At 37.3% G+C, this 23335-nt stretch overlaps 1 protein-coding gene and 1 pseudogene across 3 annotated transcripts in view; both read left to right on the top strand.

Moving 5' to 3' along the window:
• The window catches only part of KLHL15 (kelch like family member 15), a 33309-nt gene extending 12484 nt beyond the window's left edge, over positions 1-20825 (top strand). For all 3 annotated transcript variants that reach the window (XM_054581158.1, XM_054581157.1, XM_054581156.1), the window contains 2 exons: positions 527-1238; positions 18084-20825. In XM_054581158.1, the coding sequence (XP_054437133.1) occupies positions 534-1238; positions 18084-19193 (1815 nt within the window). In that variant the 5' untranslated portion in view covers positions 527-533 and the 3' untranslated portion in view covers positions 19194-20825. The remainder of the gene's footprint in view (positions 1-526; positions 1239-18083) is intronic.
• On the top strand, positions 6881-10017 carry LOC129076835 (histone-lysine N-methyltransferase EZH2-like; annotated as a pseudogene).
• Positions 20826-23335: the final 2510 nt, after the last annotated feature.

Here is a 23335-nt window from a genome sequence, read left to right as displayed (position 1 = left end):
TTATTTAATAATCTATTATTGGGCTTTTGAATACTTTCCAATTTTTTATTATAAATAAGGCTAGAAAGAAAAACCTTGTGTGTACAGCTTGGCATATTTATCTGATTCTTTCTTTTGGTTCTAGGAGCTTTCAAGGTCAACGGTGTACTTTTGGTTTAATTTCTTTTCTGTCTCCTTTTCTATGTCATAACTTAGTATTTGAGGAATTCTCTTTGTATTGTTATTTTGGGGACATGTTTAAATATATTGGGTGAACAGTATAAAATCAACGGGATAGACATATTACTGTTTGTAAGTTGTAACAATTTACCATTTTTGGTAGATGTTTAATAAATTTTTTCCTGAGGTAGGGAAGCCAAAAACATTGGCTTGCAAATCTTAAGTTATCTTTCCCCAAAGGGCTTGTACATTTACGACCTAGGCAGTGGAATTGAGATAATTATAAAAATTGTTTAAGTTCTAGGTTAATAATGTCTTCAGAATGCATGGAAATGATTAACACAGTTTTCTTTGATTACTTTTCCAGGTGATTCATGGCAGGGGACATGGAAGGATTCTGTTCCTCCATCCATGACACCAGTGTCTCTGCTGGGTTCAGAGCACTGTATGAGGAGGGACTGCTTCTTGATGTCACTCTGGTTATTGAAGATCATCAGTTCCAGGCCCATAAAGCACTCTTGGCTACCCAGAGTGATTACTTCAGAATTATGTTTACTGCAGACATGAGGGAGCGTGATCAGGACAAAATTCACTTAAAAGGTCTAACTGCTACTGGTTTCAGCCACGTCCTTCAATTTATGTACTATGGAACTATAGAACTGAGTATGAATACTGTTCATGAGATTCTTCAGGCTGCCATGTATGTTCAACTTATAGAAGTGGTGAAATTCTGCTGCTCTTTCCTGTTAGCGAAAATCTGCTTAGAAAACTGTGCAGAAATCATGAGACTCTTAGATGATTTTGGTGTAAACATCGAGGGAGTCAGGGAGAAGCTGGAATCCTTTCTGCTAGACAACTTTGTGCCACTCATGTCCAGGCCTGATTTCCTGTCTTATCTGAGTTTTGAGAAGCTCATGTCTTATTTGGATAATGATCATCTGAGCAGGTTCCCAGAGATAGAGCTGTACGAGGCTGTGCAGTCTTGGCTGCGGCATGATAGAAGACGCTGGAGACATACCGATACCATTATTCAGAACATCAGGTTTTGTTTGATGACCCCATCCAGTGTCTTTGAGAAGGTTAGTACATTTGAAAGCAATAGAAGGTACTCATTTAGTTAAGGCAGAATGTCTTTATAGATAAGATTCCCAGGCTTGGTCAGTAGCCAAAAAGAGAATGAATAGTTGATAAGAATAGTTTATATATAAAAAGCCTAATTTGTTTTAGCTTGTGCATTTAGGTTTTTTAAAGCACATTTTGTGGATGAAAGAAGAATCAGGTAGGTAGTAGAGTGCTTTCATTTTAATACATTTTTTAAACATTTTATTTATTTACTTTTAGAGAGAGGGAAAGGGAGGAAGAGAGGGAGAGAAACATCAATGTGTGAGAGATACATCAATTGGTTGCTTCTTGCATGCCCCCAACTGGGGACCTGGCCCACAACCCAGGCATGTGTCCTGACTGGGAATTGAACTGGAGACCCTTCACAGGCCGGTGCTCAATCCACTGAGCCACACCAGCCAGGGCGGAGTGCTTTTATTTTAAATGTACTTTTTAAATTGAAGTATAATTATTTAGCCCAAAAATATTACAAGTTTGCTTTATCTTGTCTTCACAAATTAAATCTGAACTGTGTGAAGCTTGTTCTCTTTCTAAAAAAATTAAAGTAGTACATGCTGAAATTAGAGTTGAGTTTTATAGTTCTGAATGATATGCATTAATACAGATTCATATTCCTCTAAAATATGGTAAGGAAACATAAAATAGCTCCTGAAAACCAATAGGTCCTAGTTATGATTTTTCTCCCCTGCTCTTTTCCTCATTTCACTGTGCATACTAACTAAATTTAACCATGAAAGTAATGTTTATGTCTAAATCCGTTGTTTTGGCATTTCTAAACAAATAGATTAGAAATCCTCTAGCTACATCGATCAAACTGCACATTTTACCATGTAACAGTTCTGCTTTCTTAAAAACAGTCTTTCTCCAAAACAGTCTTGGCCTTTTTGTATGTAACATTTTTCATCTTTATATCAGAGTCTCACTTGTGATTCTTTCTTGCCCAAAGGAGAGCAAGCAGTTTCAGTAATTGCTTAACTTAATTGGCTTCTAATCACATGGTTACCTCTGGGGCTCTTTATCTCTTAAATCTTTTCTTCTTTCTAGACAGTATGGGGAAAGCTTTGGTCAACACCCTTCATGTTAAATAGTTCTTAAGCTTTAGTTACCGAACCTGGTGATTATAATATTTGCAAAAGAGGGCCAGTTACACCATTTGAAAAATGACAGATTTGCGCCTTCAAATAACACTCAACAGCCTGACATGTTCTGTTCCTTCTGAAATACTATTAACTTATGCTTTTAATAGAGAACTCAATTTTATGGGATTTTATCTTTATTCTCAGAAAGTACTGATAAGGCATAAATAATTGAAACTTTGAAGAATACATTTCTTAATTATTTTTGTTCAGTGATAATCAGTCCTACACCAACTATGTAAATCATTTGTTTTGATTTTTTTCCTTTTACCGTTTTTTTTTTGCTCTCTTTCCCTGGGGAATCCTGTTTTGTCTTTAATACATTAAATACAAATGCTTTTCACTACTAAAACAAACAAAGCCCTCCAAATAGATGGAAGTACTTGTGAAATAGAAAGTAAAATTTCCCCTCTTGTGGGACAATATTATGGATAATTGATAGCAGTAAATGATTTTTAAGTGCTGAACTGCAAAACCTTTTTATATTCCAATGATCAGTTCAAGGTGGTCAGTAGTGACAGTGCCTGCAAGTTAATACCATCAGGTAGTTTTGTAAATCATATAAAATATCAGTTGTACGTTCTGATGGATTGTTTGAATCTGTAGCATGGGAGGTGGTTATTACCCATTGGTCAGGGTATTGGGAATCTCATCAGAATGAAAATGTTGTTAAGGCTTCCTTCTTGAGTTAATTTCTTGGGAAAACTTAATAAGGCCCTGGCCACAGAGAAATCTTTCAGTTTTATTTTAGTAATACTGATAAGACAAATGGAAGGTAGTCAGTGATTCTTGTCTTAGTATGTGAGAGTTAATGTTTATCAAAGCAATCTATGGCTTTCTAAATGTTGAGAAACACTAAGTTAGCTAGATTTGAGACCTTATCTCTAGTAATGAAACTTCAGAAACAAAACTAAAATGGAAAATTTGGTTTGGAAGTAAGAATTCAGACTATTTTACATCAAAATACAGGGTGGGCCAAAAGAGATTTGCAGTTGTCGGTACATAAAACACAGTTTATTCTTGTATTATTATTTATTAAATTATTGTATTTCCATACAAACAACCGTAAACCTACTTTTGCCCAAACTCTGTATTTTGAGCTTGAAAATAGAGTCCATCTATTTTGCCTATGCTCAGCACACTGCAGGTTTTAAAGAAGGCCATTTTAATATCCATTATAAATGCTCAGTGCCAGAAGGGGCACAGAAATAAAGACATGTTACCTCTGTGCTAGTCCTTTTTTGGTATGAGAATCTACACGGGGAAAAGTAGGAAGTTTTGATTTGTGATTTTATACTATTTGCTGAAATTTAGAAAAATGTAATATTGACATGCACCCTTTTCTTTTAGCTTTATGTTTTTTAAAGCTTTGTATTATAAGACTTGCTTTCTTAAAAGTATATTTTATTGATTTTGCTATTACAGTTGTCCCAACTTTTCCCCCTTTGTCCCCCTCCAGCCAGTATTCCCCTTCCCTCTAGCAGTTCCCTCCTTAGTTCATGTCCATGGCTCATGCATGTAAGTTCTTTGGCTTCTCCATTTCCTATACTGTTCTTAACATCCCCCTGTCTGTTCTGCACCTACCAATAATGCTTCTTAATCCCTGCACCTTTTCCCCCATTCTCCCTTCTCCCCCTCCCAGCTGATAACCCTCCATGTGATCTCCATACCTATGATTCTGTTCCTGTTCTGCTTGTTTGCTTAGTTTTTTTAAGATTCAGTTGTTGATAGTTGTGAATTTGTTGTCTTTTTAATGTTCATAGTTTTGATCCTGTTTTTCTTAAATAACTCCCTTTAATATTTCATGTAAAAATGGCTTGATGATGAAGAACTTTAGCTTTACCTTGTCTGGGAAACACTTTATCTGCCCTTTAATTCTAAATGATAGCTTTGCTGGATAGAGTAATCTAGATTGTAGGTCCTTGCTTTTCCTCACTTTAAATACTTCTTGCCAGTCCCTTCTAGCCTGCAAAGTTTCTTTTAAGAAATCAGCTGTCTTATGGGAATGCCTTTGTAGGTAACTCTCTGCTTTTCTCTTCTAAGATTCTCTCTTTATCTTTAACTTTGGCATTTTAATTATGATGTGGTCCTGTTTGGGTCTATCTTGTTTGGGACACTCTGTGCTTCCTGGACTATACGTACATTTCCTTCACCAAATGAGGGAAGTTTTCTTTCATTATTTTTTGAAATAAGTTTTCTCTTGCTCTTCCTCTTTTTCTTGCACCCCTACGATTTGGATGTTGGTAGGTTTGGAGATGTCCCTGAGGGTCCTTAGGCCCGCCCTCCTTGTTGTTGTTGTTGTTTTTTTGAAGATTTTATTTATTTTTAGAGAGGGGGAAGGGAGGGAGAAAGAGAGAGAGAGAAACATCAATATTCAAGAGATACATCGATCGCCTGCCTCCTGCATGCCCCCATCTGGGGACCTGGCCTACAACCCAGGTATGTGCCCTGACTGGGAATTGAACTGGTGACTTTTTGGATTGCAGGCCGGTGCTCAATCCACAGAGCCACAACAGCGAGGGTTTTGTTTTGTTTTGTTTTGTTCTGTTTTTTTTTTAAATTCTTTTTTTCTTGCTATTCTGATTATATGCTTTTTTTTTTCTTCCTTGTTTTCCAAATCATTGATTTGATTCTCAGCTTCATCCCCTCCACTGTTGGTTCTCTGTAGATTTTTCTTTATTTCACTTAATGTAACCTTCATTTCTGCCTGGGTCTTTTTTATGCTGTTGAAGTACCCGGTGAGTTCTTTGAGCAGCCTAATAACCAGTATTTTGACCTCTACCTCTGATAGGTTGATTACCTCTATTTTGTTTAGTTCTTTTTATGGAGTTTCGTTTTGTTCTTTCATTTGGGCCATATTTCTTCATCTCCTCATTTTGGCAGCCTCCCTGTGTTTGTTTCTGTGTATTAGAATTGCTTTGATTCCCTGTAGCAGTAGCATGGCCTATTGTAGAAAAGCACACCTGTATGGGGCAGAGCCTTAGGTAATCACCAGGGTGGGGCAGTCCGTGTCACCACTCTGGCTCTGTGTTGGGGACAGCTTGCAGAGGGGACAGTGCTTTTGCCTGGTGTCTGGAGTTTTGCCCTGGTGTCTGGAGTTTTGCCCAGGAGGAAGCTGTCTCCCAGTACTTGTCCTGATGCCAGTCACTTCAGTTTCTCCCTGTATGCAGCTTGTGCCCTTCCAGCTGTTTCCCTGGTGCTGAATCCCAGAGGGAGTGAATCTGTGTAAGTCCTATGTCAGTTTGGGGCCCTTTAAGGGGAGTCTTCTGAGAATGCGCAGTTTCTTCTGCTGCCCTAACCTCCACTGGTTTTTATAGCCAGTAGTTATGGGGACTTACCTTCCTGGTGTTAGGACCCTGAGCTGAGTGGCCTGGTCTGGGGCTGGGATCCCTCTCAATTTTTATCCACCACACATGTATGTGGGACCACACGTGTATGTGGGACCACCCGCTCTGTGTCTCTGCGCCTCTCTGCCCCTCTTACTTGAAGAATTTTTATTTATTTTTAGAGAGACAGGGAGTGAAACATTGATTGGTTGCCCCCCTGCACACCTCCAGCTAGGGACCTGGCCCGCAACCCAGGCATGTGCCCTGACAGGGAATTGAACCTGCGACTTTTTGGTTTGCAGGCCGGCACTCAATCCACTGAGCCACACCTGCCAAGGCTGAATGTGGCTTCTTTAAATCCTTGGTAGTTGGATTTCCATACTGCTCGATTTTCTGACACTTCTGGGTGATACTTGTTTTGTATTCCAGTTGTAATTTTTGCTGTAGTTGTGTGAGGAGGCTAAACATGTTTACCTATACCTCCATCTTGCCTGGAAGTCAAGACTTCTCATGGTTACTTTTCTCTATAGTGGATTCCCAGTTTTAAAACCAGACTACACTCCTGGCTCCCGTGGCTCAGTGGATTGAGTGCCTGCCTGTGAACCGAAGGGTCACCACTTCAATTCCTTGTAATGGCACATGCCTGGGTTGTGGGCCAGGTCTCAGGTGGGGGACGTACAAGAGGCAACCACACATTGATGTTTCTCTCCCTCTTTCTCTTTCCCTTCCCCTCTCTCTAAAAATAAATAAATAAAATCTTAAAAAAAATAAAACCAGACTTAAATTTCAGTTTTTACTTAGGCAAACATCTATAGCCTGTATTTTGGCTAGTTCCAGTGCCCTTTGCCTCTGTTAACAGAGATAAGGCTGAACATTTGTCATTCTGAATTTCATTGATTTCGATATATAGTTTAAACTTTGCCCTCTTTGGTCTTTTGGTTTAAAAAAAATTGTTTTATTAAAAAATTTTTATGAAGTAAATAAATGTATATTTGGCAAAATGCATAATATACTTTTTTGTATGGAGAACTTCTTTTTAGCAAAACTTAAATTATTCATTAAAATAGCCTTATATTGATTTTTAGTATAGTGACATTTTAATAGTTTTGAACCTAGGGCATTTTCAGTATCATAAATATGCATGAGGTAAGAGTCAAGGTATCAGTGATCTCCTTAGAAATTGAATTAATCATAATCATAAAGTCTTTAAATTTTTTAAAAGGAAAGAATCTATTCTAAATCCTGAAAAGGAAAAACTACACATTCATTCAGCTTGGTTTAAAATTTTACAGTTGATTTTTCATTGACTTGTATTCTGCTTTATTCCAAATACCTGTTTTATAACGTAGCTCATGATAGTCAGACCTCCCATGTGATTTCCTTCCCTAATCTGTTAAATGTAATTCACCATATCCCCCCACAATTAGATTTATGTTACTTTTAAAGAGTAAAGCTAATGTTTTAATGAGAAAAGAATGTTAATTTTCTTTCATTGGGAATATATTTGGATTTATCAAATCATATACATTTTATAAAAGTTTATTTTTAGTAGAATATTTAAGATTGAGATAATTTTGATTAGTCTGCTAAAAAAATTTAACTCCATTACCAGTGAAAATTAATCCAAGGGTCAGAGTAAAAATTAATGCTTCAGAAAAGCTTTCTAACACTTAAAGAAATGTCTTTTCTTTAAGGAGCAAAATTTGTGGCCTTAAATGGTACATTTTAAAATGGGAATAATGTGTCCTGGATTCACATTGAAATGGATAGAATTCAAGGATTACAAATTAAGCATTCAAGAATATCTTGGATACCAGACTAAGAATGTAGTAGCTCTTAGAACTGGTCTTCACAAAACACTGATAATCTTCCAGATATTTTCTCTAACATTGTTGATTTATATACTATTAACAACGGACTATGACCCATAAGGAAATTTGTTGTTTTTAAAATAATTCACCCTTGGGTGATTTGATACTCTGGTTAATTGAAACACAGTCCACTAGATAATGAAATTCACTGGGCAAGGACGCATCTAGGTAAAGTGTAGGTGCTGTATTCCCTCCAGAATTCCTTCAGTTATGCATTGTGTTTTGACTAATCTATCACCCGACTGATCCAAAATTTCTGTCTAGCAACCAAACCATTAGCTGCAATGTCACCACAGCTTGGCCAAAAAGTAAAAAAAAAAAAAAAAAAAAAGTATTTCTTATGACTTCAGCTACAGCCAGACAAGTCTAAAGGAAAAACTAGAAATTTCCCTCTAACCTTCATAGTTTTAGAAGTACATGAGAAACATAAGCAGTGCTGTATTTGACAATAAAATATTTTTTAAAAAGACATAACTTGGAGTTGAAATGTGAAATTTGATTACAATGTCTAATAAGCTTGCGTCATTTTTGAGAAGTTTAAAGTTCCTCACATAGGGTGCTCAGTCTGGGAGCGTCCGATACTGGAGCCCCGGCGGCTGTGTCAGTGCGCGGGAATGGCACAGGCTGGGGTGGAACAGGGATAGAGAATATGGGTTTATAAGTGATGAAATCTTTGTGGAGTTGGATGCTTTTGGTCAGCATGACGACGATGATGATGATGAAGTTGAGCCTGAAGAGAAAGAAGAGATGTGGAGGAGAACCGAAGTGATAAAGAAAGCCGTGCATCTTGTAAATTTCTTTCTGACAAAATTTTTGAAGCCATTTCCTCAGTGTTTCCAGATAAGGGCACAGCAGAAGAACTAAAGGAAAAATATAAAGAACTCACTGAGCGGCAGCTCCCAGGGGTACTTCCTCCCGAATGTACCCCGAACATAAAAGGACCAAATGCTAAATCTCTTCAATCCGTTTGGAGGGATCAGAGCCTGCAGTCATTTCACATGCTCTTCTGTAGGTGATGTTTCAAGTACAATTGCTTCCTACACCCTTTTCATGCAACAGCAAATATGTGGAAGAACACAGAAATGGCTCTGGACAACAAGCCTGGTGGACCGCAGTGTTACCAGCATTTGGAGGGAGCAACGGAGTTTGCTGCCGCCCTCACTGCTTAGCGCATCTAGATGCACCCCCCACCAAGCTTCTGGGAGGCCGCAGAAGAGGGAGGCTTCCCAACAACAGCAGCAGGCCCAGCACCCCCACCATCAACGTGCTAGAGTCAAAGGACGCGGACAGGACAGTGACAGGGAAACCTGGCTGAAACAGGTGGTGAGAACAATGGTAAAGAAGAGGAAGGAAAAAAAAAGACGAAACCTCCAGCTCCTCCGAAGTGAATTCTCAGCGTCAAACGTCAATAAAGATGAAGCCAAACAGCGAGCGCCCCCCCACTCCAGAATGTGTAGTGGAGGGGCCGAGGCCTCCGTGTTCCGAGTTCTCATCAGCACCTACGACGACAACTGCACCATTGCCAGGTTAATTGGGACCAAAACATGTAGACAGGCTTATGGGTTTTGGGTCAAAGAATCCAGTACCATAGCTCCAGCTCCCCCCGAGGATGTCAACACTCATCCAAGAAGAAGAAGAGGAAACACCGGTAGTGGGCTATATACTGCAGAAAGATACAGCTGAAAAAAGGGCGCTCCTCTAACCACATTTACAACTACCAACCCTGTCACCAGCCACAGCAGCCTTGTGACAGTACATTCCATAGCATGATAACACAGAATATTTGTGAAAAGTTTTGTCAATGTAGTTGAGATTGTGAGAACCACTTTCCTGGTTGCCGCTGCAAAACGCAGTGCAACACCAAGCAGTGTCCCTGCTACCTAGCTGTAGTAGAGTGTGACCCCGACCTGTGTCTGATGTGTGGAGTTGCTGACCACTTGGAGAGCAAGAACGTGTCCTGCAAGAACTGCAGCATCCAGCGGGGCTCCAAGATGCATTTATTGCTGGCACCATCTGATGTGGCAGGCTGGGGCATGTTCATCAAAGATCCTGCACAGAAAAATGAATTCATCCCGGAGTACTGTGGAGTGAGAATTTCTCAAGATGAAGCTGACAGAAGAGGGAAAATGTATGATAAATACTTGTGCAGCCTTCTCTTCAACTTGAGTATTGATTTTGTGGTGGACGTAACCCGCAAGGGTAACGAAATTTATTTTGCAAACCAATCAATCAATCCAAACTGCTATGCAAAAGTCATGTTGGTAGATGGGCGAGCACAAGATAGGGATCTTTGTGAAGAGAGCCAACCAGACTGATGAAGAGCTGTTTTTTTTTCATTACAGACATAGCCAGGCCGACGCCCCGAAGTACACGGGCAGCGAACGAGAGATGGAGATCCCTTGACTTCTGCTGCCTCCTCCCCCTTCCTCCTCTGGAACAGTTGCCCTAGCTTCAGGAACCTGGAGAACTATGGGCAATTTAGAAAAAGAAATTGCAGTTTGAAATTCTGAATTTACAAAGTAATGTAGAATAATATATAGTAATGAGTTTAAAAATCATCTTTTTATTGCCTTCTCACCAGCTGCAAAGTGTTTTGTACCAGTAAATTTTTGCAATAATGCAGTATGGAACATTTTTCAATTTTGAATAAAGAATACTTGAACCTCAAAAAAAAATTCCTCATATAGTCTATAGTACTTATATATCTACAAACTTGAAATTGCTTAAGTTAACAGCTCACTTGCCCCTAGGAGTGAAGGCACAGAGATTAGTAGGTTTTCTGTTGGAAGTAGGTCAATGGGTTAACAATATTTTCTCAGTTAATGTCTTTTTTCTGCATCAGTCTCCTTTTTGCGGACCGTACCCAGCCCCATGGACTTGGATGATTATAATTAACTGTGTGCAGTTTCTTAAAATAATTGTCCAAGGTGTTTTTCTCTTTTCAGGTCTCCTGCCTTTCATGTATAAATGTGGAGTGCTCTTATTCTACCTTTGACTTGCATTACTCCAGGTTCATAGGTTCCTGAAGAGAGCTAGTATTCTAGTGTGTTGACTGCTGTTAAATCATCTGGGAAAGAGATTATCTCATAGTGTATTAAGCAGGCAGGAACCTATTGAAAATGGGAGTTTAAAAATTTAATTGTATGTGGTTATTTTCCTTTTATTTTAAATATTTATTAATTTTTAGAGAGAGGGGAAGAGAGGGAGAGAAACATCAATGTGTGGTTGCCTCTCGCATGCCGCCTCCTGGGGATATGGCCCGCAACCCAGGCATGTGCCCTGACTGGGAATTGAACTGGAGACCCTTTGGTTCGCAGGCCAGTGCTCAATCCACTGAGCCACACCAGCCAGGTGTTTTTCTTTTAAATAAAAGGGAAATGAAAACAAAAGCATAGAATTGGAAATCATGGAGTAAAAGAAAAGGAAGACATGGAATGGGAATAGCTGTATTGACTTGTAAAAGGAGAAAACCTTTTAAATAAATTGGACAAAAAAGAGAAACCAAATGATATGTAGAAACACAGCCCTGGCTGGTGTGGCTCAATGGACTGAGCACTGGCCTGGAAACCAAAAAGTTGTCAGTTCAGTTCCTGGTCAGGGCATATGCCTGGGTTGTAGGCCAGATTTCCAGTTGGGGGTATGCAAGAGGCAATCGATTAATGTATAGCTTGCGCATTGATGGTTCCCTCTCTCTCTTTCTCCCTCCCCCTCTCTTAAATAAAATATTAAAAAGAAATTGAAAAGGATTGGATAGGTCAGAAAAATGACTGCAGAAAAAGTTAGGGACAGGAAAAAAGGCAAAATATTAACTTTTACGCTTTAACGTTTTAATTCTCAAATTTAAAATTTACTCAGACAATGTTACATATGTCATAGATAAGCCTTGGTCATTTAGAAGTTAGTTTGATTAAACCTTTGATATGCCTTTCTTTCTTCCCTACCATATTTATAGATAAAATATTCACATGATTGTATTTCCATAGAAAATTCCTCCTAAGTTAGATGTACTAAGATAGTACAACTAAGTTTTAGTTGTACTAAATATTAGTTATACTAAATATTAGTATTAGTTATACTAAATATTAGTATAATCAGATAATAAGGTGGTCTTAAGTGTTTTTTAAAATTACATTATTTTCTACCTTTTAGGTTATGCACTTATTTAATTTCCAGTGGTGCTCTGTTACTATTGCACTGAAATTGGAAGGAAATTAGACTTTTAAAGCATATTTATTTTTTAATTAAATACTTTTCACTCTATAGAAAAGTTGGAAAGATGGACTAACCAAATTGTGCTGAAACTCTTATTAGAACATTGTCCTGAGAGGCCTTCTCCCTTACCCCCATTTACTCTGGTCTTTTGACTGCTGAAGGTTGTAGACTCTGGCCTGCTAGAAGAAGAGAGGATGGGTAAGCCCTTACTAAAATTTGTCTCTGCCATTTGGCTTTTGACTGAAAATGGAGTATTACTGAGAGAATTTGTGCTTAGCAGGAACTGATACTTTTATAGCCTTACCCCTGGTCATTAACTCAGTTTTTCAGGACAAAGGGACTAATTAAAGGCATTTAAATTATGTGAACTTTTTTTGTTTTGCATAGATTAATATAAGCTTCAGTTCTGAGCCTGGTTTCATAAATAGACTTCTCACACCAGGTAGATGCTTTCACAATGCAACATGCAAAAGACTGCTCCACATTTTACTGACTGTCAAAATTATATCAAATGTAGCTGTAGTTCCCAAAGATATCTTTTGTTATAACACTAAAGCCCCATGATAGTAAATGCTTTGTTTCTGAATATTTCTTTTGAGAAGATTAGATCATAGAGAAGGGATGATAAAACCAGTAGCCAGGACTCAGTCTTCCACATGACACCTTATACATTTCAAAAATAGGGTTAGCATTTTTGGATATAGGAAGGGCCAAAGAGGTGTCTGTTAAAGCAACTGACTCCTTTCAGAAAGGGAAATTAACCTAAACTAGAGACTTGTTCACAACCTAGGTCCTGGTATCTTGAGTTCACAGGTTATTCCCACCCCTGTGAATCCCCCACTGATAGGTAAGCTAATAAAAGACATTGTTTCTTTAAGGTATAAGTGTATTGGGTATTTACAAAACAGTTTGAAAGGTGAAACAGCTGATAATACCCTAAAATGAATGACAGCATAAAATAATTTTAGACTGTAGTCAGTGTTAGGTTTTTAAAATTGCAGATTTTAATCAAATAAAGATAGTAAGCTCTGTGGAAATGCCTGTTTTAATTATATTGCTAGTTCTATTTTAATTCTCTCACAGTTACGAGTATATATAGAAGTTACCTTTAAAGGTTAAAATTTAATAAATGTATTATGTAACTTTAAAAAACATTCTCACCTGAGGATGTATTTATTGATTCAGAGAGAGAGAAAGGGAGGGAGAAAGACATCGATGTGAGTGGAAAACATCAGTCGGTTGTCTCATATGCACCCCAACCAGGGATCAAACCCATAATCTAGGTATGTGCCCTGCCCAGGGATTGAATTTGCAACCTTTTGATGTACAGGATGACACTCAACCAACTGAGTCACCTGACCAGGCCTGGATTATGTAACATTTTGACAGTGAAGGGAAAAACCATGGAATTTTTGCTCAGTGGTAATGGCTAGCTATTATTTCTTTGACTTAATATGTATTTACAGGAACCACATTCAAAATTAATGGTTTCTCACGTTTTCTCCTTAAACTATATGCATATGTGCATGCATGCAGTTACACTAAACTAAAAGATTAGAGGAGGAAATGGCCAATTTTAAATTTTCAGATCACTTTTTAAGAGGTAATATATGCTTTCATTTTGTATTCAGAATAAGACAAAATACTTATAATTTTAAGATATCAAAGCAAGAAAAGTGGTAAAAATGAATATATTCTTTCCAACTTTTAAAACAAGACAGCTTTTTTAATCCCATAAAAGGATAAGAAAAGTAGTTCAGAACATGAAATAAATGTCATTCTGTCCATATCTTTATTTTGAGAGCACCTGATACACAGTTTAACTGTTACGTGAGTGAATGATGGCAGAAATGCTTCCTCTAATGAAAAGATGAGCCACACATTTCTTTTTGGATAGCTCCCTCTATTAATGCATTTTAAATTATTTTATTCATGCACAGAAGACTTTGAGCTTTCCGCCTTTTGAAGCAGAGTATATTTTAATTACTTTGTGCAGGATTAGCAGAGAAGCACTAATTCTGTGTTTCTATAATGAAAGAAGTTAAGCTTTTTGATACTGTATGGTTTTAGAGGAAAATTGCAGTGATACGTAGCATGGGAAAACGGCAAGGTTAGATCTAGAACTTCCGGGCTTTGGCCAGGGAGAAGTAGGAGCTAAATTTTTTTGGTTAGAAGATCTTTTATGTTATAACCAGTTATCTCAAATGGCACAACTTCCACTATCAGGGGCTTAGAGGTAGAGCCGACTGGTTACAGATAATGTAGCTTTGATTTGAACTTTAACTCCATGGTAAAGTGAATCTTGGAAACTCTTTGGAACCTAAGTTTCAAAGGAGTAAATCGAATGAATGGAGAAGAGGAAGATTGGGTATAAAATGAGAGACAGGAAAATGACTCTAAGAAGCAGTTAAACTGGCTTGGTTTGAAGGGCTCTGCAAGAGCCTGGGGTTGGAAGGTGGAAGGCTGTTATAGGCCATTCTCCTAGACCTCGTGTGACGCTGGAGTCCCTCCCCAGTGCTCCTGATAGGTCATCACACTTGGACTACCCCCAGTGGCAGGATGTTCACTGACTCCAGAGGTAGTCCCTGACCTGGGAAAATAGGCACCCATACTTTTTTTTTTTTTTTTTACTGTGGTCCCTATAAAAAAACTAAATACAGACAAGCTCACTGATGTATGTTGTATAGGTATAATACATGCTTTCCTCTGCATATACTACTGACTGTGTAAACAGTTCATTTCTGTGTTTTGAGAATATTCTATATACTTTTCTGTTTTTGTCATTTCAAATTTTGAGTGTGTTAGTGCATATGGATTAACCATTCTTTTTAATGGCTACTGCATATGGTATATATCTCAAGAGTTTATTCAACCTTACTGATATTTGAGTTGTTCCCAGTTTTCATACCCTTACAGATAATAGTGCAGTGACCATCCATTACCTTCTTGACAGTTCTAATTACAAATCTTTTTTTTTTTTTTTGTATTGGCCTAAAATCTTTCTTCTAATTTCTACTTACTGGTCCTAAAACAGTTACCATCTTCTTCAGATGCGGTCTATTTTGCCAATGTCTGAAGTGTAGTAATGGAGCTGAACACTGTCTTTGTTGTGGTTTTACTCTAATGGAGCATGTGCGTTTGTCTATTGTTTTAATTCTGTCGTGATTTTATTAACTCTTAAGGCTATCATATCACACATTGTTAGTTCATGTTGAGGGTAGAATCAGTTAAAGCTTTATGTTTAGAGTTTGTAGATCCCTGGAGTATCTGATCAAAGCTGTGGACTTATCACCACTTCACCCTACCCCTCAAATGCGTTAACACAGTTATTTCTGCAGTTTCACGTAGTTCATGGGTCTTCAGTGTTTCTCGTTCCTTTATGATTAGACTTTGTTGATTACTTTGCTGAAGGCATAGGTTCTCTCATTCTCTACAAGTGCTATTACATAGTCAAAAATTTAATCGGAAACGGTCAGTCTTGGCATAACCTGGCAAGTGTGTGCTTTCTCCTAGTGTGCAGTGCTTTCTTAATTAACAATCCATGATCAGCCTCAGGCTAACCAGCCTGTACTTGAGAAATCTGTCTGGCTTCTAGTCCTCACCATTCTTCATGATTCCACGCAGATTACAGACAGCAATTAGGCAGCCTTATCTGTGAAGCCTCTCAGGATCCCAGGATGTGATTTCTGAGATCAAATGACTTGAACTCAGTGAGGCTATCTAGCTGTTTTTTCTTTTTTTTTTCCTCAGCCATCTTGGATTTAAGTTTCTTCTTAGTCATTGTATTTGATCTTCAGATTGGAGAGAATAAAACATTCTTAGCTGAGAATGGAAATAAAATAGGAGTAAGGCTCTTTGTTAATATTACATTAACCACCCCATCCAGGGGAGACTTCACTTTTTCCTCTACGTCTTTTTACTTTAACCTCTAAAATGCCATTTATTCAATATTTGTCACTTTGTAAAGTCACAGTTCATTGAGAGGCTTTAGCCTTGTTCACAATGTTCTTAGAGCTCCATTCCACTAATACTTGTTTTATGTGCCTGTTTTTTTTAACCATCTGTTTTAAGTGGTTTTTTTAACATCTAAATTCCAGAAAGCTCTCTGTGCAGCACATCAGATTTTTTAGTCACTTTCCCCTTTTCTTTCCCTCATCAGTATGTTTTGCAATTATGCAGTCAGCAATGCTTTTGAGAGCCTTTGCATAGTTTCTGATTTTGGAATTGATCCTAATTTTTCTTTGAAAAACTTGAAATCTGCCTATCCAATATGTGCATAATTTCCCTTCCTTTCTTGATCTCCAAACAACACGGCTGCTTTCTCTAAAGCTTCCTTCTACTTGTAATGTTATTAATCATGTTTTTAAAAAAATTTTTAATTTTTTATTTTTTAGAGAGAGGGGAAGAGAAGGAGAAAGAGAGGGAGAGAAACATCAATGTGTGGGAGATACATCGATTGGTTTCCTCTCACTCCCAACTGGGGACCTGGCCTGCAACCCAGGAATGTTCCCTGACTGGGAATTGAACTGGTGACCTGTCGGTTCGCAGGCTGGTGCTCAACCTCCCGAGCCACACCAGCCAGGGCTGTTAGTAACCATGTTTTACTGGTGAGGATTAGATCCAAAGTGATAGCTTCTCCCATTTCTTCTCTACTTTCTGAAAGACTGAATTTTTACACAGACTGAAAGCATATCATCAGATGCATTGACTTAAGCTGAGTGACACTTCCACAGGTGTCCCCTGGTCAATAATAATAGCTAGTAACTGCTGTTACTTTTTTTGTACAGTGCCATATGACAGGCACCATACTCCTTTTCACATAGGCTATCTTGCTTGTCTCCTACCTTAGGGTTATGAGGTATAAGTACAATTTTTATCCAGTAATACACATAAGGAAATGGGCTTAAGGATGTTGGATTACTTGCCCAAGATTGCACAGTTTGTGAGTGCAAAGTCAGATATTTCCTAAATCAGATTCTTAATCACCATCCTGGGCCACTTGACGTAGTGCTCAATTACTATGCTGAACAAGATTCTATTACTTCAAAACCTGTGTAGCTCTCAGACCACTGGCTGTGCACAGTAGGAACTTAAATATTTAATTTGAGCACAGGAGATCCATGTTTAAAATGGCAAGACTCTGGGCACTCTCCCTCTCAGGAGCACGCCCCTCCCCTTTCCCTTCTCTCCTTTCCTAACCCCAGGTGCCTTACCTTTGCCTTTCTCTTTCCTAAGCTCCGAGGTCCCTTCCTTGGCCTCTGTAACTTGTTTCCTTAGGCCGTTTTTTCTACGGCTCACTTTTGCTACCTCTCTAACTTTCTAAATAAACTTTCTCATATTTTGAAAAATAAAATGGCAAGGCTCTCTTTTTATAAATACGATGCAGGCTTTTTCTGCTTGGCCTTCAGTTTCTTACTCCTTTCACAAAGTATCCACTTGGTTGTTTTGGGCCAGTTTGAAATGTCCTGTATCTAAAGTTCTACAGCACTCACAGATGCACTGTACTGCTTCATTCCTAACCGTCAGCTGCCTTGTTTACTTATTGGTAAATGTGTATGTTTTCATTTCCCCAAATACTTTCTAAGTTCTCTGCAGAAACAGAGCACATCTCATCCTTATTTTTCATCTCCTTATAGCATTAGCATAATACTTAAAAGTGTGCTTCGTAAGATCTTAGTAATCATCTTGATGAGGTAGTTCTTGCTCCAAAAATAAAATGAAAAAAATTGACCTTTTCTTGTCAACTGAATTATTACCATAGTAGTTGATGATATCAGACCAAGTCTTTATGTGAAAAACCTACTGAGAATTTTGTGTATATTTACATTTTTACTAACTCACTAACTTAATTCCCCAAATTATTCAGTTATGGTTGTTCTTACACTGTTCCATGTAGTCAAGGGAACCCTGGTCATGTTTTTTTCTACTGTGAAACCTACATTTGTCCTCATAGTCACCACCCAGGCCTGGCATACAATAGGTGATTAATACATTTTGTTAGAGGAATTTATTTAGCTTGTGCTTGGAAAGTAACTTGTTTACTTTAAAAACCTTGGGAATATACATAGGTTATTACAAATAATAGATTGCAAAAACAAATGTGATAAAAGCTTTTATAAAAGTTTGTGATCTTAACAAGAAAAGCAATTTTAGTAAAGTAGGTCTAAAATCTTACACTAACTGTCTTAGTGGGCTTTGATGTTTTATTTGCCATTGATGTTCTTTCTTTTGGTTAAATTCTTTTCCTTTTTTCTTAGGTTAAGACATCAGAATTTTATAGATACTCTCGACAGCTGCGCTATGAAGTTGACCAAGCATTGAATTACTTTCAGAACATTCACCAGCAGCCTTTGTTGGACATGAAGTCAAGCCGCATCCGTTCTGCCAAACCTCAAACTACAGTATTCCGAGGCATGATTGGACACAGCATGGTTAACAGTAAAATACTTCTCTTAAAGAAACCAAGAGTCTGGTGGGAACTAGAGGGTCCCCAAGTACCTCTGCGGCCGGACTGCCTTGCTATTGTCAATAACTTCGTGTTCTTGTTGGGTGGCGAAGAATTAGGCCCAGATGGTGAATTCCATGCTTCTTCCAAAGTGTTCAGATATGACCCGAGACACAACTCCTGGCTCCGCATGGCAGACATGTCTGTACCACGTTCAGAATTTGCGGTTGGTGTTATTGGGAAGTTTATTTACGCTGTAGCAGGCCGAACCAGAGATGAGACTTTCTATTCAACAGAGAGATATGATATCACCAATGATAAATGGGAGTTTGTGGATCCTTACCCAGTTAACAAATACGGACATGAGGGGACAGTGCTCAATAACAAGTTGTATATCACTGGTGGAATCACCTCATCATCCACCTCCAAACAAGTGTGCGTTTTTGACCCCAGTAAAGAAGGGACCATAGAGCAACGGACCAGAAGAACTCAAGTTGTTACCAACTGCTGGGAGAATAAGAGCAAAATGAATTATGCGAGATGCTTTCACAAGATGATTTCTTACAACGGCAAGCTTTACGTCTTCGGTGGTGTCTGTGTGATCTTGAGGGCCTCTTTTGAATCTCAGGGCTGCCCTTCCACAGAAGTGTACAACCCAGAGACTGATCAGTGGACTATCTTGGCATCCATGCCAATTGGTAGAAGTGGCCATGGTGTGACTGTGCTGGACAAACAAATAATGGTTCTTGGAGGCCTTTGCTACAATGGTCATTACAGCGATTCCATTCTCACTTTTGATCCAGATGAAAACAAGTGGAAGGAAGATGAGTACCCGCGGATGCCCTGCAAGCTGGATGGTTTACAAGTATGCAACCTGCATTTTCCAGAATATATACTGGATGAGGTCAGACGCTGCAACTAATGACATCTTTCTCACTTCAAAGCCAAACAGAGAAGTTGTTTGTGACAGAGTAGTTAATTAAAAGCATAAAGGAAAACCTCACCAGTTTTACTATCAAAGCCATTGGTCTAATAGTGTAAAAAATTTTCATTCTGTGCTAGCATCCTTTTTTTTCTTTTTAGTGGCCTCAGACTCATGCAATAAGTTAGTTCTAAGCACTAGCTCTTGAAACTACTTCCTGAAGCAGTTTAATAGAATGATCCACTTATCTGGGAAGCTGATTGTATGCTTTAAACATTTCTCTCAGATGTCAGTGTAGGAGTCATGCATCTTTTAAGAGAAGACCTGATAAGTGTCACTTGATGTAATTTCGGTTCCTATCTCGATCTGAAATCTTTTTGAACATTAATTTCAGTCCGTTAGACCTTTTGGTTTTATTGTTTAAGTTTAAAACTGTTGCCCTTTTTGCATGGCTTTTTGCTGAAAATGCAAAAATATAAATTTTCTACGAAGTTAACTTTTTATATTCAAAACACTATTTCTAAGCTGCCTTCTCTTACCTGCATTGTGTTAGTGAAAGCGTATCCGTACGTGCATACATCTTATGAATATATAAGGCACATCCTCTTTTATGCGTGGTTAGGATTCTATATTTTTAAGCTAGTGCACTTGCACACACGGTTTGCCATACTTGTTGAATTTTAGATGTAATGTCTTTTCATGTATTAACATTTTTAGGAAGTTAAAATAACTGGAGTCCTCATTTGATGTCAAAGTAGCCTATCTTCAGTCCATACTGATTCAGTAATATTTGAATTCCTGAAACATGTACGGACTTATGAAAACTAATATTTTATATTTTATTTTCAAAAGTAAACAGTAGTGTTCTTTATGGATGTATGTCTTCTTTTTGAACATGTTTTTTTCTTTGCAGTTTGTTTAACGTTGCCCTGTTTTTAGTAAGAATTGGAGTGCTATATGACAAGCCCTGGCCCTGCAGCGTGCAAGCACTTTTTAAAGAGAATTTAGGGAATACCAGACTGCTAAATAAAGGCCCCTTAAAAGTAAGTGCAACTTCCATTCTTTACATTAAATAAGGCTGCTGCATCTGTTATTGAATGGAAAGTAGCAACTTGTGGACAATTTGACCTCAGTTTTGACTTAGAGGTAAGGAATAGAATTATAATCTTACTGGTCATGTCTCCTTGTTTATTTAATACAAGAAAACTTAGCGGCACTGGGGATGTAAGCCCTCAGCTTTTGTTTTATTTACTGAAAGCTACTAGCATGAAGGACAGTAACCTCAAAGTTGAGAATGGATCGAGAATAACTGTTTAAAAGCATTTGTAGTAAGTGTTTTAGGATTAGCCGCACCTTTCAAGTCGAAGGAAAAGCATATAGTTGACAGAGTTAAGCAAGAATAACCAGGGAATGGCTCGTTCAAATTGATGCCATTTTTTTCCTGAGTAGAGTCTATAGCTGATACAGATTAGATCTACACTGGCGAAACTTGCCAGATCTTAGGATATTGGTGCAATATTGCAATGCCTTCTGTATGGCTATTGTATAAATTTTCTAGTTTCACTTTTTTTTTTTTTTTTTTTTTTTGCTGCTGCCACCACTGAACATGAGATAGAAGAGTGAGGTCATGGAAATGTGAAGACTTTTGTTCTTTTGCAATTAAATGAGACAACTATTTTTAAAGAAACCCTGATTTTAAAACTCCAAAACTGGAGGCGTTTGGGTTTAAGAAACAAATCAGATACACAAGTAATCTTTGAAAAAGAAAAACATTGGCATTGGTTTTAGAAATCAAATTAGTGTTCTTTTGTATATGAGACTTAAATTTGTATTAAATGATTCTATCATTTACTCTTCTGTTTTTAAAAATGAAACTCGATATCAATTCCCATGGTAATATGGGTAAAAGTCTTTTTTCTACTTTAAAAAATCATTTCTAATCATTTTACTCTTGAAAACTAGCATTAACTTAGTCATTAATTCTTTGTCTAATATATTAGTTGGTTTAGTGTTTTGTATGTCTGCTGTCTTGCTTTAAAGGAAATAACAATAATTTCTTCATTATCTTCCTCGTTGTTGTCTTTTGCTGGAAAAGACCGAGACAGGGTACCCTTCATCAGGCTCTTACACTCCAGTGGTGGTTCTCTTTAATTGTTAGATATGACTTCGTAGCCCTAGTTAAGGTAAGATCTGGGCAAACAGTTGAAATTCTTGGTCTTCCATTCTAAAGAAAGAAGGCCAAGTTCAAAATTCTTGTTTTGGAAAATTTGTGAAATCTTAACTTGAACTAACTCTGGGTTCAGCTTCACACTTAAGTCATGTCTGACCTGATGTTAGCTGTAATCAGTTTTGAGCTTTAAGAACAGTTGCTGTTGCTTGGGTTCTTTATGAATGTATGAGAAAATTCTTCTGTTTATATGTAGCGCTGATTTAGGTTCTTTTAAATCCATGATAACTTACATTCCCTTTTCAAGTTATGGTTTAATTGCTGAAAGAGATTTATTTTTGTTATACTAAACTATGGAAAATTTTTCATAGATTTTTTTCAAGTTTATTGTTTGTGTGCTTCATTTGGAACCATTTTTGTTTATATACATTGTATGTGTTCAAGATAGTAGTTTTTAAAAAATTCAGTAAGAGATTAGAAACTATTCAGTGCAACTGTTGTAATCTTTATGTTAATTTTCACTTTACATTTTAAATGCCAGACTACAAAATTAGCTGATCTTCATTAGTTGCATCTTAATTAGAAATGTTTGTTCTCTTCCATGTCTTTGACCTAAGTTTTTATTTTAATCTGCTTAAAGAAAATTCTTGCACTACAACCTTTTCATAAAATTCAAGATTGTCTCATTGAAGGTTTTGTATTGGAAGAAATACTACTGGTTTTTTAAAAAGCAAAGCTTAATTAATAGAATTATTAGCTTTTCTTGAGACAGCTTTCTCTGTGTCCTCATTGCTCTGTGTGAGTGTTACTATAATTTGTGAAATACTGACTGAGCCCTTCACTTACCTTTTCTAAAGCAGCACCTTTGGACACCTCATTCTGGGAAGCCTGCTCGAGTCATAGTAAAGGACACACATTTGTATGGGGAGAAGTGGTAAAAATGGAGAGTTTTGTCTTAATTACAAAAACTAAGCTTTAAAATATTTTATAACAAATTATTTGAGCTGCATAATCTAAACATGTCAAACGTTCAGTGGGACTATTTTTATATATGTATATGTGGTTGTAGGTCATAACATTTCAGTTTATAATATAAATTGTTATTTCAGTTTATAAGCTATCTCTCAAAAAAGACTAGCTCTTTTGAGAATACATAATTTAAAGTTTTAGATTGAAGTGAAACACAACATAGATAATAGTGAAATTAGATATAATCGAGGGCTATATAGCAGTAAAACTGCTAGTGCCATTTTTCTTGTTTGCCTATTACACATTTTTGATCTTTTTTTTGTACTCTGAACATTTTTAGGGATCATACATTTGTTCGATTGGATTAGAGTTGCTTTGGGAATAAATATCTTCTAAAAAGAGATTTATCTTAAAAACAAAAGTCCTGAAAGATTAGTTTATCAAGAGTTTATAAAGTCAAATATTCAACAGACATAAACCGGAATAGGTGAACTCATGGAAGTCATATCCTTTCAGTACACCTGTATAGCTTCACTGGTACATGAGTAACACTGCAAGAATGCCATCAACTTTGTTCCCCCGTAACATTCTTGGACTTTCTTTTTTTACATCTTTGGGAACAATTACATTAAAGACCTTATTAATCAGTATGTCAGTAAGGATTAAGAGTTTGCTTTTGGAAGGAATGTTCCAGTGAGGTGATCGGAGAGGTTATTTTCTACCTAACTTGTATATGCCCTATACCTCTTGGGCATACTTTGTTTATTAGAAAAATATTTTGACATTTAGGTACATTTTGGGCCGGTAGTCAAATTAATCCTAGGGCCGATTTAAAAATCTTAGAATAATTTAAGGTTTGCCTTTTATACCTGTTTTGAAAGCCTTTACATTTTTGTCAGGTAATTTTTCCCAAGCCGTGAATATAATCTATTCAAACATGTTTATGCTATCCATTCTGTTTTTAAATTGAAAAAAATGTTAAAAGTGTTTATGAAGAAAAGTTTAA

This window comes from Pteronotus mesoamericanus, unplaced genomic scaffold (assembly GCF_021234165.1).
Source record: "Pteronotus mesoamericanus isolate MK-2021 breed Mesoamerican mustached bat unplaced genomic scaffold, CSHL_Meso_final contig_65, whole genome shotgun sequence".
Taxonomy (NCBI): domain Eukaryota; kingdom Metazoa; phylum Chordata; class Mammalia; order Chiroptera; family Mormoopidae; genus Pteronotus; species Pteronotus mesoamericanus.
The sequence above is the reverse complement of the archived record's forward strand: the minus strand, read 5'-3'. Positions and strand labels throughout refer to the sequence as shown.